The following is a 19092-nucleotide window of genomic DNA, read 5'->3' on the forward strand; positions in this document are numbered from 1 at the left end:
AATTTTAACACTTACTTTTGGAAGACATCCATACAGCAGCAGCAGAAAAAGCAGCTGGAAAGAATCCATCCTGTCGTCTGTTTCTTTTCCCAGTTTCAGCAAAGGACAGCTGGTGGGAAGTTTAATCAGTCCTGTTTGGATCAGCAGATTTCTTCTCTGTAAAACACGAGGAGAACTGAGTGAGGAAAAAGGCTGCTGCTGCTAGATCAAACCACGCTCCTGTCTGTGCGCCTCTCCAGCAGCAGGAGAGCTGCATCTACTCCACCTCCCTTCCCGACATCCCTCCCCTCAGCCATTCACAACTCCACGGCGCCGGTCCCAGGGGGCCGTTAACAAGGCTGTCATCTCGCTACGTGTTGTCGGAGGACTGTGTCGGTAAGAGAGGCTGGTAATTAATTCCTGTGTAATCCCTGATATTCCATTTAATCTTCTTCAAATAAACAGAGGCTGAACGCAGTCTGACAGGCACCTTGAAAGATGATTTTATCAAGAGCGTTGGTATGGCCAAGTTATAACAAAGTGTACACATGCTAGTAAACCTTTCTAAATGTCTTTATGCGAATACCCTAAAACGCATAGAAAATAAATCTGATTTATTAGTATTAACTCAGCGAGAAATCACTGAATTACCAGCAATACAACTGAAAATGCCTAGTGTTTTCAACAAAATGCTTATAGAAGACAAATGAAACTGTAAGTGGAAGAGAAGCAGATGAAAAAATAAAAGTGATCTTACTTGGTAGTTTGAAAATGGTGGGACAAACGTTGAGTAGTTTTAACCAGACATTAGGTAAAAATTGTGACCCAGTTTATTGGGTTGCAGAAGAGACTCCAGATGCCTCCATTTTGAGCCATACAATGATTTTGACCTCTGCTCCAAGAGAAGCTGTTCAACTTTTGAACAGAGTGACATTAACAAATGAAAAAGTGGTAATTCAAGCATGAACAGGGTCTTGGGTGAGGCTTTCAAAGAAGAAATTAAACCCAATCCAACAACTTTTAATGTAATTAATAACTACACTGGGCCGATATTACCTGATCCAGACAGATAACAAAGCAATACAAGTAACTCAATTAGATATGATTTGATAAAAATTATTTGGTACACTGAGAAGCCCTAGTGTGGTCTAACTTCTAAGGCGGTCCTAAGTCTAAGAAAACTCTCCCTTTTGAAGGCGAATAACAATTTAATGAGTCGCAAATTTTGTTTTTAAGAATCTCTGATCAATGACGAATATTCCAGTTGCTATCTAAAAAGTTTACATATTTATGATTTTTACCAGAGATGATCAAATTCTGCCCAGAACCCCAAAACCCCCCAAATAACCATTTAATTTAATTTAATTTAATTGTGAATCCTTAAGTCCCATGATGCAGCACTAATATATTTTTTATACTTACAATGTTGACAACAGAAGAGATATTGTACTCTCCACAACAACCTAATAGTGTCTTGCTGAAAACACTGAAGAACCCAAACTTTCTCAAGACGTAGAGTCTGTTTGTCATTTCTTGTACAAAGTTTCTCTTTTTGTTGTCTTGGTTAATTTTTCCTGACCAGTTTAACCAATCTTCTTTCATATGAGGGTGACTAATATCTCCTGACATGGTGGGATGTTATTGTATTCCAGCCAATGTTGATTAGAGAAAATCCACAGTATATTTTAAAAACACTGAAGTGGTATGCTTCATATTGAAATAAATGCTGCTGATCTATTTTAGTGGTCATAAAAAGCACATTTTCTTCTTCCTTATGTATTATTTCCTTATGTATAAAATTATATCTTGTTATATAATATGTTATGTTATGTTATGTTATTTCCTATGTTGTCATAGACCTCACTGTGCCTTGAAGGTTAATGTCTATAGCCTCGAAGTTAAGCTCCTGCAACTTTAATAACTGAAAAGTGTAGAAAAATCCCAAAACACAGCATGATCTCTTGAAATTTCCATTAGCTGTGGTTTTAGGCAGAATGGGACACAGTGACCATACAGACAGAGGAAACAGAGGATGTCTACAGGAGGCGTCCAGCATCTCATTATCATAATGGCAGAAAGAAGCAGCCAATTGTGACACATGGTTCCTTATATAAATAAAGACACATCTGCAGAACAATTGCATGAATAAAGTCTGTCTTCCATAACGCTGGGGTAGTGCATTTACTGCTGATCCGAAAAGATGTGTCCAGAATAACCATACGTAGAAAAAGAAATTTAGACTCATCGTAGCACTTTTCATCACTATTTTGTCACTACAGCTCAAGGAAAGTCATGAAAAGGTACGTGCAGAAGAGATGTATCAAACTGTGGGAGACAGTTTTATCTCCACGGTGTTTGAGCATCTTTAAATCCACCTGTCCTCTGTCAAACCCCCCTGCAGTCACACGGACGCAGCCTTCATCCATCCTGACTGCCACGTCGGATGTTCATCCTGCTGAGTTTCCAGTCCAGCGCCTGCGTGTCCGTCCCAGCTGATTGACCGCCACTCACAGATGACTGGACCTCACAGCTTCCTTCTCTGTCTCTGTGACTGACTTCACTCTCACTGTCGGCTCTCAGCAGGAGCTCATTCATGAATATGGATGGAGAAGGCAGAGCAGTGCTGCAGAAAAATACAAACAGAAACCCAGACGTGTTTTTTTATTTGTTACCTGCTCTTTGTGAGGTTACACATCTTAACACATACCTGCCTCAAGTGTGAAAGCCGACATGTTCTCTGAAAACACTCAGAAAGCATAAGTTTCATAATAATAAAAGAACGACATCTATAATCACCATGAAATTCCCTTTGGCTGATACCTTCACTTTTCTGACATAAAATGTAACAGTCACACTGAAAGAATCTCTAATGAAATGTAATTTATTTTTATTTATGTGCACATACATTCATCTCTACGAGAACATTTTTTGTTGTTGATTTCTTCTCCTACAGGACAACTTATTATTGTCAGAAAATTGTTAACAATAAGTTAGCATGGACTTTTGAGTAAAATCATTCATGTGGAATAAAATATTTTAACCCGACAGCAAGCACGCATCTCATTTTTCTCATTTATAACAGTACTGCAAGACAATTAAACAGAAATAATAAAACTATTATTAAAAAACGTTCTCTTGTGACCACACAATGTGTTTTTCCATTAGTCCTCCCACTGCCATTGCTGCCGTTCATCCATGCACCGAGCAGAGTCCTATCACCCTCTCCATTTCAAAAAAATATATATATCCAACTGGAGGTGAAGGTGAGAGCATTAGTGTGTGAGTCGCCATTGTCAGCTTGTAATTCATGTGTGTGCAGGCAGGACTTTAGCCAGCAGAGCCTGGTTAGAGCTAACAAAGCAAGAGGAAATTGGGAATGGATTATGAAAAAAAACTGCAATACTTTATCACTAAAAGCAACTCTTTGTTGTTCATGAATGAGAGGAACAATAATTATAACCTGGCTGATTCAGCTGAAGTTGATGTGGGATTCTAAAGCTGAAGTAATAATGAAACTTTAATAGGAAGCATGCAATTAGTTTTGGTAGCAATATTCAAGAAAGCCCGTTTATATGAGGCAATTAAGAAAAAGATACCTATACCTACCGATATGAGGGTATCTGTACATCTGGGAACATAAAGTATTGTTTATGGAGACATTTCAGGATATTTGCTGAAGACTTTGAAAAGAATTACATATTTTGCAAAAAAATATATATATATATATATATATATATATATATATATATATATATGTGTGTGTGTGTGTGTGTGTGTGTGTGTTTTTGTACATATCTATTTTCTGCAATTTGTAGGCAAATTTAAGAAATTCATTCCAGATTTTCATGCAACCATATTAATCTTACAGATTAAATTTTCAGAGGAAAGTATAGTTCTAATTTTCACAGTTTAAGTCTATTATGGACAGGTTTCCCACAAAAATGATCCATGAGTAACACATGTAAAAAAAAATATATATATTTTTTTTCTTTAAATCCATACCAAATGAAATTACTGACAAACAAGGCATATTTTCTTATGTACTAGTTGTATTCATTTTGATAGACATGCAAGCAGTCTATCATTTCCATTCACACAGTCCAGATGCTCAGGATCCACTTCCTTCCAGGAACTCCTATTTCCTGTAGATTACTGTAGCTTCGGTGTGGCAGTGTTCTCGTGTGCAGCGAAGGTGTGGTAAACACTGCTGCAGGCGGCTGGCAGAAGTGAGAAGTAGAACATGACACACATAGAGCAACATAATGGAGGTACATCGCGTTGACAGCAATCATATCGACAGCCAACCTGATTTTCTTTAAGTGTATGTACTGAAAGCATGAAAGGATAATACTTGACTTTAAAATTAAATCAGGATTTTTAATATTCTAGAAATGCTCATAAAAATCCTTGAGACAATTGGGTGGGCTATTTCCATTGGTAAATGTTATTTAGAGCTGACTTTAAGGAGATAACAAAGAGATCGGTGGCATCATCTCGCAAACTTCAATCACAAAAGCATTAAACTAAAGTGAGTGGTTATTCTGCTGAGAGAAAATCGCTTTTAATCCATCAAGTGCAGCTTACAAAAGTAGCGAGTGAACAGTAGAGCCTGAGCTGAGCTGCAGTCAGCACAATATGTTCTGAGTGCTTAATGTTCTGATCAGATGATAGAATCTGCCACTTGGCTGAAAGACTTTTAAATGATGCCCACACAGCAGGAGCGATGTGACTGCACCAGAGTCAGTGTCACGGTAGCCTCCTCCACTGAGACTCGTCAAAGCCTAGAAGGTACGGCAGGAGTGTCAGAGCAGCTGCAGAGAAAAAGCCGTGTCCATCTGTGACAGAGAGCCGCTCCTCCTCCCCATAGAGAGAAATTAGCTTAGCACAACGCCATTTCACTCAGAGATGTCACCTTTGATCCTGAAGTAATACGGTTCCCGCAGTGTGAAATGGTTAGAGCCATCAAACATGTTATCTGAAAGATGTGATGGTCTGAGACACAGTCATATGGAGAAGAATTTTAAAACCTGAGTTCAGATAATATACCATTACATTTCTTGCAGTTACTCCATAAAAGGGCTTTTAACATTAAAATTTATAGTGCTAATGCTCAGATTCATCCACTTAAGCATTTTTATGCCTGAGGATTTAAATATTAATGGCTAAAAAAAAAAAAGAAGAAGAAGAAGAATGTTAACACGTCTTTTTTGAATGAGACTAGCTCCATTTTAAGCCTGACCTGTTAAACTGCAGCTCTGGGTCTACTAATATGAACAAATATAAAACGATTATCAGTTTTAAAAGTTAATCCAAACATCTTTTTATTAATCTTTGCACACCATTCTTGCTGCCTTCTCTATTTGGAAGTCAAGTCACAGAAAAAGTGTTAGAGGTCAAATAATCCCACTTGTAAGTCTCCTTTTAAAGATTTGTGACTGGAATCATGCTGCTCATCTTCTCATCCAGATGCTCAGGCCACCAACCAGCTGAAGAGATGTAAAGCTGTGCCAAATGTGTTGTAGCTTTCAATGGGAGCAGCGATTAAAGAAGTGGACTGTTACCACAAAGACCAGGACACAAACTGGATCAAGTGCATTTCAGAAAACGTTCAAATCTTGCTTTTCAAGCTACCCACACCTTTCAAAGCAAGACAAGTCAGATTAACTTTACGTTTTCTCTCTGTTTCAATAACCCACCAATGTATTATTCAGGTGCAATTTAATGTGCCTCTAAATGAGGAGAGGGATTAGGGCGTTCAGCTCATTTCACAAGGACAACTCCAAATGAAATCCATCCATTTATACCCGACAGAAACTCTGAGTCATATTCCTAGAAGTAGTTTGTTTTTTGTGTATCAAAGTAACAGCAGTGACAATGAAAAACTTAACATCACTGCCAAAGTGCAGTTATGTCATGTTATGCTATGAAATCCCCCAATGAATATTCCACTCTCCCACTACCCAGAAACATTAACATTATACATTACTTCCCATAGCTTTTCAGATAATAAAATGGTTCAGCCATTTTGGTCATAATGGCTTACAGTTGCAGTTTCTACTGTGCTGAGAGCTTTTCACAAAAAACATGCTCCTCACCCCTGTTAAAAACTCAAACGTAATCCTTTTCAAAATGTTTACTTTGTATTTATGGACCAGCTGTAATTAACTGATTAGTTTCAGAGCTAAAACCCAAAAGCTTTAAGGTTTACTAATTTTCATATTTATATACATATCTTCTGATACCGAAAGTAACTAATTTTAGTTTAAATTAGTTTCGTTATAAAAATGATCAAATCTGTAGCTTTCAGTCAAAGCTGTCTAGCATGACAAAACATATTATTTCTTTGTAAAATTTGTAAGGTTTTATGTGTTTTGTTGTGTTATTCACATGTTCATATACAATCATATTGAAGCTTAAACATTTTCAGCAAAAAATCAAATCTAAACCAACCTGGGTCTAAGTGAAAGCGTAATTGTTCCTGAAACCTAATGACTTGTAGAATTATTCAAGATGCCAAAAGCTACATCAAATGTTGAAACAACTGGGAATCAGAAGAATTTTACCCCAGTATTATTTAAAGTTTTGCACGAACATTAGAGGGGTTTTAAGCAACAGCAGCCTCTTTAAAGTTATTGTGCAGCATCTCAATCTAACTAAAGTTAATGACTCTCAATTTGTCATGTGGAGTCCTAAAAACTTAAAACTTGCTTTGTAACCAGCTGATTTCCTGACTGATGCATGCCACTTACTTTGTTTCTATTGTGTTCTCAAATACCTTTAGATTAATGTTTTAATGTCTTGATTTCTCAGGGCTTTTTTGCTACTTCATGTTGTCATACAGGTTCTGTTAAAGTGATTTATTTTTCTATGAGTCTAATCAGGTCTGAGTGTGACAACCAAAACTGGATTTAAAAATGGTTAATCACAGTAAATTCACATGGAGGACAGTTATTTCTACTTTTGTGCACCGCCTTGCCAATACTTTGACCCTCCTTATCAACTGGGATACGTCTACAAGTGACAAGCCATCCAAAAGAAAAAAATTGTAAGATTTGGGTGACTGAAAGTTCAATTTAAACAATACATCTCTGCCACACTTACAGTGACACGCACACAGCTCTAAAACACTTGGATTTAATTTTTTTTTTCCCATATCAAATAAAAACAGTTTAATATTCTTCAAATAAAGGACATTTCCATTTTCTGCTATTAACATGATCTTATATGGCACATACTAATTGAAGGTGTGCAAATTGTTTTCCGTCAGTTTTCGGTGAACCAAAATATTTTTAAATGTTTTTCTCTTCCAACAGGTTTAGGATTGAAATCTTACCTCAAATTTATGTCTCCAGATGAAACAAATTACAATGATTCAGGAGGGAAAGGACTCTGAATCCTCATTGTCTAACCAGCTAAACTCCTGAAGGGCATTGTGAATAGTACATGTCCTCTGAAATTATTACATAATTTTGAACGTGAATGTTTTTTTGTTCTGTTTTTTTCTTCCTGGCTCTACAGAAGAGAAAACAATATGCTTGTAAAATTGTCTCGTGGAATTACATCACTGCTGGGCGAAGGACAGAGTCGTAGCCCTGCTGTGTGTGGAATAAAAAATAAAACCTTAACCGCGGGTCGGTCGAGCCTCATGCACAGGCGGCTGCTGCAAGCCAAAAGCTCAGTGAACAGATTTACACAGAGACGCTTATATTCTCTGAACTACAGATGAACTTTTGCTTTTGTTTGCAGCTTGTGTTGGTGAGCAATAATTAGTGTTGCTCACAGGCAGTAGCTGCTTTGGTTATCTGATAGATAATTTACACGCCTTATTCTAAAAAGTACAGAGAATAAAAAGGGAAAAATAAAAAAAATCTTTGTAGGTGGACACCTTCTGAAAGTTCCTTTTGATTCAGTTTTAGCAGGTTTCCTCAGTTCATCAGTTTCTTCGTAAAGGTAAAAAGACATAAAATTGCTTCACTTTCAGCTGACTTCTAAAGGATATGTGCCACATTAATGTTGGACAAATATTAGAATTTCTTTTCAACATAATTTCCTGTTTTACATCACAAAGGTCTGCAGTTTTCTGACGGATTTATTTACATTTTAACAAAATAAAGCTATCTCCATTACATTAGGATTCTTAAACTTATTTATAAGTTGAAGCGTTCTCCATCTCCAATTTCACCTACTTCATGTAAAACTTTGAAAATGTAGCTTATTAAATAGACAACGTGATTCTGTCTTCTGTTTCTTTCTAAACGTTTTTTTTTTTTTCGTTATATCACAGGGTCAAAATTTATTTGTATGATGTAAGAAAGACTCAACTCACAGTGTAGGAGTCTCTTGATACATCCATCTTTATTTGTCTGTCCAATCATGATCTAGTTAAAGTGTTAAAATGCACCACTACGACAGCATGAGTCAAACGTCAGTAACAGTATATTTATGAGAATAACATGCAAACCTTGTGCTCAACACAAGTTGCTACGCCTCTGATCTTCAAAACACAGGGTGGAAGAATAACATGCTCAACCTTGAGGTTAGATGCATAAAATGCAACTAAAAGTGTTTCTAGAAGCTGCTTGCAACAGGTGTTTGCTGAAAAGAAAGAAACTAAAAATTAAAAGTGGACGTTTCCTGTTTCCACTCATATGCCTAGCTGCTAAATTTAGCGCGTGCACACATCTGCCAGTCTTCACCCATCACCATTAGCCATTTCACCTGTTCTCCCCGAAGCCCCCACACCCCCAGCCCTGCAGGATATCGCTTGAGCTACCTGTCATCTCAATTGTGGTCGCACGGGCAGATTTGCACTTTCTGAAGTTGAGGCACCCGGCTTCTGGATCAGTGTGTATGTTGACCTCCTGCCTGAACATGGTATACATGGTGGTTCCAGTCGGTACTATGTGTTTTGAATGTCTGGGTAAGGAAAGTTGGAACCTGTGAGGACTGATGCCAGTTCAGGCTGTCGGAGTGGAAAGTCTCTCCGCTTAATCATTTTTTTGTCTGATCAAGGATGACAGCTTTGAATTTTTCTGTCCTTTCCTGTCCTTGTGTGAATAATGACTCCTACCTATCAGAAGCAAAGGGAAGAATGGAGTGCGACCTGTTTTATTTCTAACTGTAAAAAAAAATCTACTTTAAAACAAACGAAAAAATATATATTTTCTGAAGTTCTTAATAAAATATCTGTGTTGCCACAAGGTTAATTTCGCTGATTTCACTCGTGTGTTTGAGGAGGAAAAACAAAAACTTCCACAGCGCTCCGATGTAAAGATGTAAAACAAAAAAATTTATTCCACAGTTTCTTGTGTTATCCTTTACAAGAGCAGTCAAATCTTAAATAACCTCCACAAAACAAACTACGGTTGAAAAACCGTGTGGCTCTGTCGATTCTCACTTGCAGCGAACTCGCTTCCTAACCTCTCTCTCCCCTCCGTTAACACTCAGGCTGCTCACCTCATTTGCATAAATTGCAAAGTGGCCAATGAAGTTATAAGGCATACAAACTTAAAATAAAACACTTAAAACATTATGAATTTAGCTACATGCAATATAATAAGGCTTCCTAAACCTCAACAAATTCACTTATTAAATTACTAATTAAACAAATAAGTTTTTACAGTAACTGAATATTTTCTACATTAACTTGGCCTCCACAATATCTGTGACTTTATTTCTCAAAATATAACAACTTAACATGATAAAAAGATCTTTACAATTTTATGAGGCATAATGATGACCTTCACTCCAATCCTTGTCTCTCTGAAGGGTTTGAGACGTAATAAACCATTAATTACAGCCAGTCACTCAAAACAAAAGCTGGCAGTGTTTGTTCTGAACGTTCCCAATGTCACTTACAGTGCAATGAGCCCAAACAACTGCTCAGTGTATTAATAGGAAGAAAAAAAAATGTTACTGGTGGTTCAAACTCAAACCTTCACTTTTCTTTTGTCTGATGTTCTCAGCCATAGTTTACAATTCATCTTTTATTACAAAGATGATGATGATGATGATGATGATGATGATGATGATGATGATGATGATGATGATGATGATGATGATGATGATGATGATGATGATGAAAGGCTCGTTCTCATCAGAAATAATGACAAAAAATATGAGGCTTAGTTACATCAGCAGTTACATTAAAGGGACAGCATTACATATTTTCCATTATAAAGTGCATTCAAGTAACTATGTTACCTTCAGTTGTAAAAATGCTGCATGTATCAAACATGGCATAAGAAATTTGGCTTCACAATTTGACGCATTGAAACTTCTCTTTAAGAAGCTTCAACTCTTCCTGACAGGTCATCACAACAAAGCTTCCCAGAGTCAGAGAAGCAGTTTGTACGATGAGTTTAGCGGACGCACAGTTTGCTACACCAGGCAGCTGCCAGAAATGTTTCCTTTCACACCAGGATGCTAATTCCAGCTTTTATTTGCAGTTTGAACATGGTGACACATGTAATCAATCAAGTCAATTAACTCAGTGTTTCAGCTGTTTTGTAATTTTCTGGAAGTTTGTCCCAGATTTTGGTTCTGACTCCCTCTTTGTACATTTCCACGTCCCTCAAACATTTCCCTAAAAAACCTGAGACATGTGGAAGCTGTTACTTTAGAAATGAAAATCTTTTATGTGCTTTTATGTGCCAACTTTTTACTGTTCAGTGAAACAGTAAAAATAATTTCTTATGGAAATGTTATGTCAGTGGATTCCTGGAAAAGAAAACAAGACTTGAAAACATGACGTCAGGATCAGAAGTCTTCCTTATTTCTTAACAAAACTAAATCACATCTTGTGGGAAAAAGCTTTTTGTTTATCCTCCTACACTGATGTAGGGGGATAAAATAAAATGAAATAGTGTTTCATTTAATTTTATTTTTATCACGGCTAGTTCTTCAAGCTGTGAAAGATCAACTGGAAGCTTTGATAAGAGGAAGGATTTCCAATATCAGGACGAATATGTCCACTTACCTCTGGCCATGCTTCACAGCACATAGCCACAATAAGCACTGCAGGCTTGTTCCTATTTGTTACTTTTCTCATAGCACCTAGGAGAGAAACTATCCATACAACAACAGAGACAGTCATAAGCCCCCAACATGGGCTAAACACACGCACAAGGATCGAAGCCACTTCAAGACGAAATCACATTTCATCTGAAATGTTCTGTACCAATATGAACCACAGGAAATTATCGCTTTAAGTTCAATTTGGAGAGCCAATACCATTTTGTGGTATAAAAGATTCATATAAATCAAATAGTATTATACCAGTTTCAGAATGAAGTGTTCTCTCTTAATCAAAAAATGCATCCAGTTCATAAGAACAGCTGGATAAAAGCTATATGCAGCTACAGTCAGATTTTACGATGTTCTAATCATAGGAATCATGTCAACTTTCATGCTTTTAATTTTTATACTAAATAATAACACAAGCAAACAACTTCTGTGCATTTTCAAAATAAGAATTAGTGTTTGATTTCTGTGATGCACAAAGGGTTAAATTCATGCATAAGGCCTCGGTTATAAGTTACACATCAATCACGTGTTTTTTGTCGCCATCTACAGGTTTTGGTATAATCCTGGCTGGATATTTCACTCTTGTTAGAATAAGCTGAGCTGGCTTGTTTCCAGGAAATAAACATGATTTGACTGTTAAGAATACTCCACACATTTTTAGTGTGTTAACAGAGCTCAACGCTTGTGCAAAGAGAGTCATAAGAAAAACAAAGCCACTGCCAAGAGCCCCAAACAGGCCACAGAAATGTCAGGTTTTGCTATTCTTGATTGTAATACAGCTCCCTACCATCTCCTATATGTAGGTTTTTTTGTCGTCAATTTCATTCCAGGTAGCTTTAAAAGATTTTTTAAAAGTCTTAAATTTGACCTGCTGATACCCTGTGTGATGGTTTTCTTTTGGTACTCCGACATCCTCTTGCTTCCCGGTTGTTAATTTCTGTTAATTTACCTTCTATTAATTAACTTATCAGTTTGTCCCAAGTATTATGTCATACTTTTAAATTTTAAAAGGCAAAAATACAACTAAAACTCTGCAGTGTGTCACAGTGATCTTGATATTTTAAAGGGTGTAACTATAAGGTGTAAAATCTCCTTTTACTCACCTACTGAGCTACATCACTGACAAGCAGCAGTGAGTACTATATTGGAGGTTGTCCAAAGTAATTGTGCTAAAATGAAATAAATTACTACCTGTCGAGTGAGAATAAGTTGCAAGACGCTACAATAAAAGAACTGAATGTACTAATACAGGCTGATGGGGAAGAGCGTGGGCAAAGCTCTGATATTTGATTTAAATGTTATTGGTCAAACTTTGTGTCTCTGTCATCTACAGTTAACAGGGAGAGCCATGTTGTTATGCTCTTATGCAAACAGATCTTAACGAAATCTCCAGTTTTTATCCCTGCCTCTTGAATTAGTTTGCTTAAAAGAAATTTGAAGGGCCATGTAGATGTTCCCCATTTACTAATTTTATTTCCTTCGGTGACAGATGCTTCTCAGGGGCAGCTGGCTGCTGTTCAACGCCATTATATCTGTCTCCAAGTATCACATTCTCAAGGTGGAAGAGAGGAGATCCACAAAGCTTTTACCCTAATTGGTAGTTTTAAGAGAGTGACACAGAGCGAGCGGGTCCTCTTCCTTTAACGGCCGTTGATGAGCCAACTGATGCCACTTCCCTCCACAGGGCTAGAAATAACCCTGGTCATTTCTACTGTGTCCTTTATTTCCACCGGCTAACATCCTGTCTGCAAGCAATTACCAAAGGCAAAAGTCTAGAAATGTCACAAAATAAATGGGGTCCTATGGCAATTAAGAGGAAGGTTAAAAAAAATTTAGCTTCTCTGCCTTTCCCACTTTTCTTTAAATAACTTACTGATAGCAAGTTATGTATTATTGATTCAGTGGAACTTAAAATTAAGCATATTTTTGTCCTTCATTTTTTTCTGAAGCCCAGTTTTGTTTTTTGTTTTTGCTTAGGTTGTAGTTAGTCAGAGTGCATGCAAGCTTTTCAAACACATTGGTATCTTTCTCACATCATCATTAATATTTACACATTGTTAGCGCCTGACTCAAAACAGTACAAACTGCAAAACCTAGTTGATTTCCTGAAAAGTCTGTCACTTGTAATGGATAGTTAATTTGTCAATAATAAGTATTCATACCAAAGATAGCGTCAGCAAAATGAAATGTCCTGACACCAGTTTACAAACAAGATGACTTTGTTATGCTTGCATTTTAACATTTTATTTTGTTTTCCAATGCAAAAAAGTCAAAACGTCTTGGCAAATCCATTTAAATCTACAGTTATGGTAAGTGAGGTAAATATGTACCAGACATGGAATACTTGGGCTTTGTTTTCTGCATTTTTACTGCATATGCGCAGTAAAAATACACATATGCAGCATATGCGGTTATAAGGTAAAAGGTTACCTTATTCCTTTAAATGTTGTCTTAAAAAAGATCAGAAGTTAAAGCTGTTATTTTCTTCCACTTTCATAAAATAGAAAATGGCTGTTGAAAGCCTGAAAAGCTTTTGCTGTGAAATACTTTATATTTTACCCCTCAAGTCCTCTCTTGTTAGTGCTGTTTTCACCTCAGAAATATTTTTCACAGCTATCTTTGAAGATGTTGAACCACATAACATGAACGATTGTATTTCCGGATTTATTGTCAAACAGGTTTGGTGCCTCGTTCTGCCTGGACCTGCTGTCTGGTCGGATATTTCATTCCACTACCCTGCTTGAATTTAATAACATCTCTGGTCCGTTGCAGTGTAAGATGAAGGATAAGATGCAGAAGAAGGCTGCATGAGAGATCACTATGATTATTCAGTAAATCACCCAGGAGTAACACTGTCAATTTTAAACTCTTCATGCATGAGTAGCAGGGACCTTACAGAAATGTGAAGCAACGAGTTCAAGCAGTGACGTTCAGAATATTACAATATGCACATGAGCTTCAGTCACCATGCCTTATATTATGTTGTGTATTTTCATATGGCAAAGGTATCTGTTGCATCAATAGATGAATGTTATCATGTGAGGTACTGAATACTTCAAATTACCATCAACTAAATCAGTTCTTCTCAGCCATTCTGTCAATAGTTTTACATTAAATTGTATATTTATTGTGGTATACAAATATTACATTGGATGGCACAAAAATGACTGCATATCAGGTGAAAATTACAGTTTTTACTTCTTTTAGTCAAGCAGAAACAGCCACAACCAGGACACTGACTGACAGAATGCAGTACTAGTTTGCAATAAATGTCAAGTCTAACAGTCAAATTGCCTCTTTAGCTGAAATCATAAATGTGTGGTTGCTGATTTATTCGTGGAGATGTAAAGCTTGACTGTCTAAACAAGCAGAAGGAAACTTGTTTGAATGTTTACTTTAGACCATTTCTGATTTGGTGGATCAAGAAAACCAAAGAGAAAATGATTAAAAGGCTTGCTCTGAGGATGGTCTGAACTGCAGATGTCACAGCTGTTTGCTGCCTGAAAATGTCGCTTTAATTGGTTAAATGTAAAAAAAAAAAAAGAGAGAGAGAGAGAGAGAAACATCCTTCAGATACAGACAGCACTTCTTCTCAGCCATTAGAGACTCAGTGAGCTGAGATCGCCAGATTTAAACCCCAAATACCAGAATCGCACACCTGACAACCCCTGTGGCAGAAAATACCAATTAATCCGGCGGGGATGTTGTCACTCTCTAAAGACACACTGGGAGACTTTGAGCCCCAGTGAATCCACTAGAGAAACACCAGTCTGATAATGGTTTCACAGAAGAGGCAGACATACAGAAAATGTTGATGGAAATCAACCAATTAATTTTAACAAGACAGTATGTGCCTTATCTTGGACTAATGTGGATCAAAAGAGTAAAAGGTTGAGACTCAGATGAAAGCAAATTTGACACCAATTTAATTGAGAACAGCATGAAATAAAGGAACTGAAAGGGGTGATGTTTAGCGTGTCAGAGGCAGCAGGCCAGGATTTACTCTGATTTATGTTCGCTGTCAGTGTCTTTAACCTTTTTCCAGTCATCACCAAATGGGAGACAGCGGATACAAAGGCTACACCAACACCAAGATTTCATGATGTAAAAAAAGAAATGATCCATTAATAATTTGTTTTCAAACTTTTTTGTGACATATATCTTGTGCAATTCAACTAAAAACTATCATCTGTACCGTTTTCTCTTAAAGCAACCATACATTTTTCACATTTTGGACTCTTGCTCCTGATACTTTTACTATTTAAGAATGACATTTGTTCAGTTTAGTTTTGAATAACAGATTTTCATTTTACAGGACAGTTTCACTATGATCCAGCTTTATTTGATTCCTCTTTCGACCTTTCTGTCAGGTCAGTGACTCTGAGTACCCTGGGTGGCTCAATCTGAAGATGAAGCTTTCATCAGCCATTTGCAGCTCTTTAAGTGTTCAGTGGAAGAAGATGCAAGATTATAAAGCCCAGGATTACCCCTCTTTCGAGTATACATGTAACATCACTGAGTGGCGAAGGATTTCAATCATTATACGGAGAGAAGAAATTGTTGTGTGTATTGAGTTTTTTTCAAAAACTGCTAAGGCAACAAAACTTGATGTCAAAAGATAATTGCTCTCAATTTAAGATTTTTTTTTCTCCTCTCCTATTGAACTGAACACCATTTTCAATACTACTTTGTGTCTCCAATTGTATTTTATTCACAAGAGAAATTCGGTTCCAGCTTTGAACTGCTTGAGAGTCACTTTTGAAGACAATCATAACTGTGACAGAGGAGAAAAGGGACCAAGACTCAATTATTATAGAAGATGGAGTCTGGGTGTGATTTTGTTGAGTGCTGAGGAGAGAGAAAGAAGGAAATTGTTACGCTGAAGAGTTGAGGCAGAAATTATTATATCGCTGTGATCTCTCCGTTATTATAGAAATAAATTCACTCGGAAAGAGGTTGTGATTTTTAATGAGAATTGTTTCTGTTGCATATTTATTAGGTATATATTTGTACTTACAATGCACTGGCGTTTGAATTGTGAGCAGATAGAGTTTTTAACAAAATCAACTTCACTCCCATAAGCTTTTTCCTATTTTGTCACAAACTTGACTGTATTTGAAGGGATTTAATCTGATTGATCAACACAAAGGAGTGCATAATTAAACCTTCAGCCGAAAACGTTTTGAAGCTTTTTTCTTATACAAAAAAAAATACTCCCTTTGAGCTTCAGAATACAAAACACACCTGTGATTGTAATTTGAGATTATATGTTTGAATCCTAAATCCCTTGCAAAGGATTTCTGAAATGCTTAATTGCCTTATTGTTTTGCTGCCTAATTCTCACAAAATATAATGGAAAATTATTGTGTTTTTTTGTTCTTGTGGAAAACAAAAAATGTATCAAACACTTTGTCTCATTGTTCTTCTGCTGCAATAATTTTCCTCCTTTTTCTTTAGTTTTTGCCTGTTTACAAAGATAGTTTGAACTGCAAGTTAATTTGTCATTCACTGAATTAACCTCTCCATTCATTGCGCTGCAGTCTTTGTAACACGGCCAACAATGAATAGTTCAGGTCCGGCCATTCTCGTTTTTTTCCTGTGTGCTCAAATAAAACACACTAACTCCTCCTGAAGGTCCTTTTTTCAGTCAAAAATAATTATGTTTTTTTTTTTTTTACTTTCAAGCTATTTCCCCGGAAAAAAAATGTGCACAGCCCACACTGAACATCTCCTCCTTCAACAACAGTGTTTATTATTTCTCTTCCTGTCCTTGAAAAGAAATATTTGAGTAGGTGCACACATGTGGACTATTCCAATCTACTAAAAGAATAAGAAGCAAAAGGTGGTTTTCAGGTGTGATTGGAACCAGTTACAATGGTGCAGAGGAATCTGCCATGTGACATCTGCAGAGTGCTTCATCCCAGAAAGAAGAGCGAGAATGAGGTAAAAAGATTCGCTCCTGTTAGCAAGACTTTTAATTGAAAGGGGTGAGACAAACTGAGTGAGTACAGTATCTATGGAAACTGAGAACCTCTTCCGGCAACAGAAACATTTGTTGGATAATGCTTAAAGAGAGGTTTATAAAAGATTTGTCCACTTTTTATTAACAATCTGGCTTCAACTTTTATCACTGAGCAACACTGAGACATAGAATAAAGAAGCACAGACACACATTTTTGGACTGTGGGAGAACCAATGAATGCAGAAAGACCCAAGACCACCGTCCCAACCCAGGACCCTCTTGATGCAAGGCAACAGTTCTACTAACAACTCTGTCATCCACCTGTGTAAATACCATTTGGCCCATTATTATTGTAGTTGTGTTCACTATTGATTGCTATAAAGATTTGCTTTAATACCAACAGCCACTGCAGTAACAAAACCAGGAGTATTAAGGTGCCAGTGACACGTAGAAAGAGCCACATACCTGGATAACATCTGAAAACCTTTGACACCCACAGTCATCTACATGGCAAACATTCATATGATCAAATGTACACTGAGTATACCTTGGGTGTTGTCATGTTGAATCACCACTACTGTTACCAACTGAAAATTACTGGGGTTCATGTGCACTTAGTTTTTCACATCATATTGATTTTATCCTTAATTAATAAATGATTACATATTTGAAATGTTGGTGTCTGTTTTTCTATAACTGGCATTGTGAACTTTCAGAGCCAGATAAATACCCTGGAACTGCTGGAGGATGGATTTTTTTAAATTATTTTTTGTTTTTTTACCATTTAAGATGTAGGACATACTATGCGAGCCAAAAGTAGTTTGTCAAAATCCACCTCAAAATATGGGAATTTGAAAAAGGAGAAAACAGGGCTGCCCTTGGGAATAAGGCAGACAGCTCTACCGTTTGCTTATTGCTCGGGTCACTGGAACTCTGTCTGTATACCTTTCTGCTTAAGGCAAAAGAGGATGATCCACCCTGACACTTTGATAAGCCAACACTTTCCTCAGATAGAACTTTTAGGGTATAAAAAGTGTTTACAACAACTATAATTGACTGGCGACCTGTACAAGGTGTGCAGTGTCTCTGACCCTAAAGGCAACACCACTATCCACTCTTGCTAGGATAAGTGGGTGTAGACAATGGATGGCTGGAAATTGACTGAGAGAATTGGGAGTAAACTACTTCTTTGCTGGAAAAGCAATGTAACATTTCCTAAGTAGTCTAATAACAGTGGAATCAGATTAAAGAAAGATCCAACAGAATTTAGAAAATATATATTTGTAAAACTATCATCATGTGCAGAGCAGATTCTGAAACTTAACAAATAAATGAGGATCTAATTTAGCAAAATAAATGTTCCAAAGTTGTTGCGAACCAAAGTTTCTGCAATGTAATGTGCGGCGTCCTTCTTCCACATTGCTTTTACAGAAGTGTTTACAGAACAGCAGATGAAATCCTTGTGTGCTTTCCATTTATAAATAGAAAGTGCATGTTTCATAAACATCTTCTTTCAACATGGCTGCATGCTGAACGAACACAACCCAAGTCTGTAAGTCGGGGCCAGTCCAAGCCTCCATGGGGCTCTAAGCGAAATGTGGTTTTGGGGCCCTTCAGTTCTGCTAACAATGTAGACTGGCTGCAATCAGCAGCCCAATCATTCGATCATTCACACACCTTTTCTGGGCGCCGATTTCCTTCACTTTGGGGGATTGTGATCGGCAGATACTTACATGTGAAGCCCGTCTTATCCCTTAATCTTATATTCGTCAGCAAAGGTTTATAAATCAGCCTCTCTCCTCTTCTGCTCTACAGTGAGAGGTGAGACTGACACCTCTCACAAAGACCCTAGCATAAATGTTTGGCTGTTGAACTGGACCATTCCAGGTCGCTATCAAGCTCATTTTCTATTAGCAGCTTTACAAATCTTTTACATTACATTACATTACCAAGGCACATTAAAACAAACTTTATCTTGGCTTTTATTCTATTCTTCCTCTTTCTTTTCTCTGTCCCTAAAGTATAAGTCCTTTTTTGAGACATTGTTTTGCTTACTTAACTTCTGACCGGAGCTTTGGACGTCTGGATGCGCTCTGCTCATTGGACGGCAGCTCAAATTACCAACG

General features: G+C 37.1%; 1 protein-coding gene across 4 annotated transcripts in view; it reads right to left on the minus strand.

Moving 5' to 3' along the window:
- vipr1b (vasoactive intestinal peptide receptor 1b) overlaps positions 1-244 on the minus strand; it is a 40947-nt gene extending 40703 nt beyond the window's left edge. For all 4 annotated transcript variants that reach the window (XM_044105428.1, XM_044105429.1, XM_044105427.1 and 1 more), the window contains exon 1: positions 16-244. In XM_044105428.1, the coding sequence (XP_043961363.1) occupies positions 16-69 (54 nt within the window). In that variant the 5' untranslated portion in view covers positions 70-244. The remainder of the gene's footprint in view (positions 1-15) is intronic.
- Positions 245-19092: the final 18848 nt, after the last annotated feature.

The sequence above is a fragment of the Gambusia affinis genome, linkage group LG21, assembly GCF_019740435.1.
Source record: "Gambusia affinis linkage group LG21, SWU_Gaff_1.0, whole genome shotgun sequence".
NCBI classification, from domain to species: Eukaryota; Metazoa; Chordata; class Actinopteri; order Cyprinodontiformes; family Poeciliidae; genus Gambusia; species Gambusia affinis.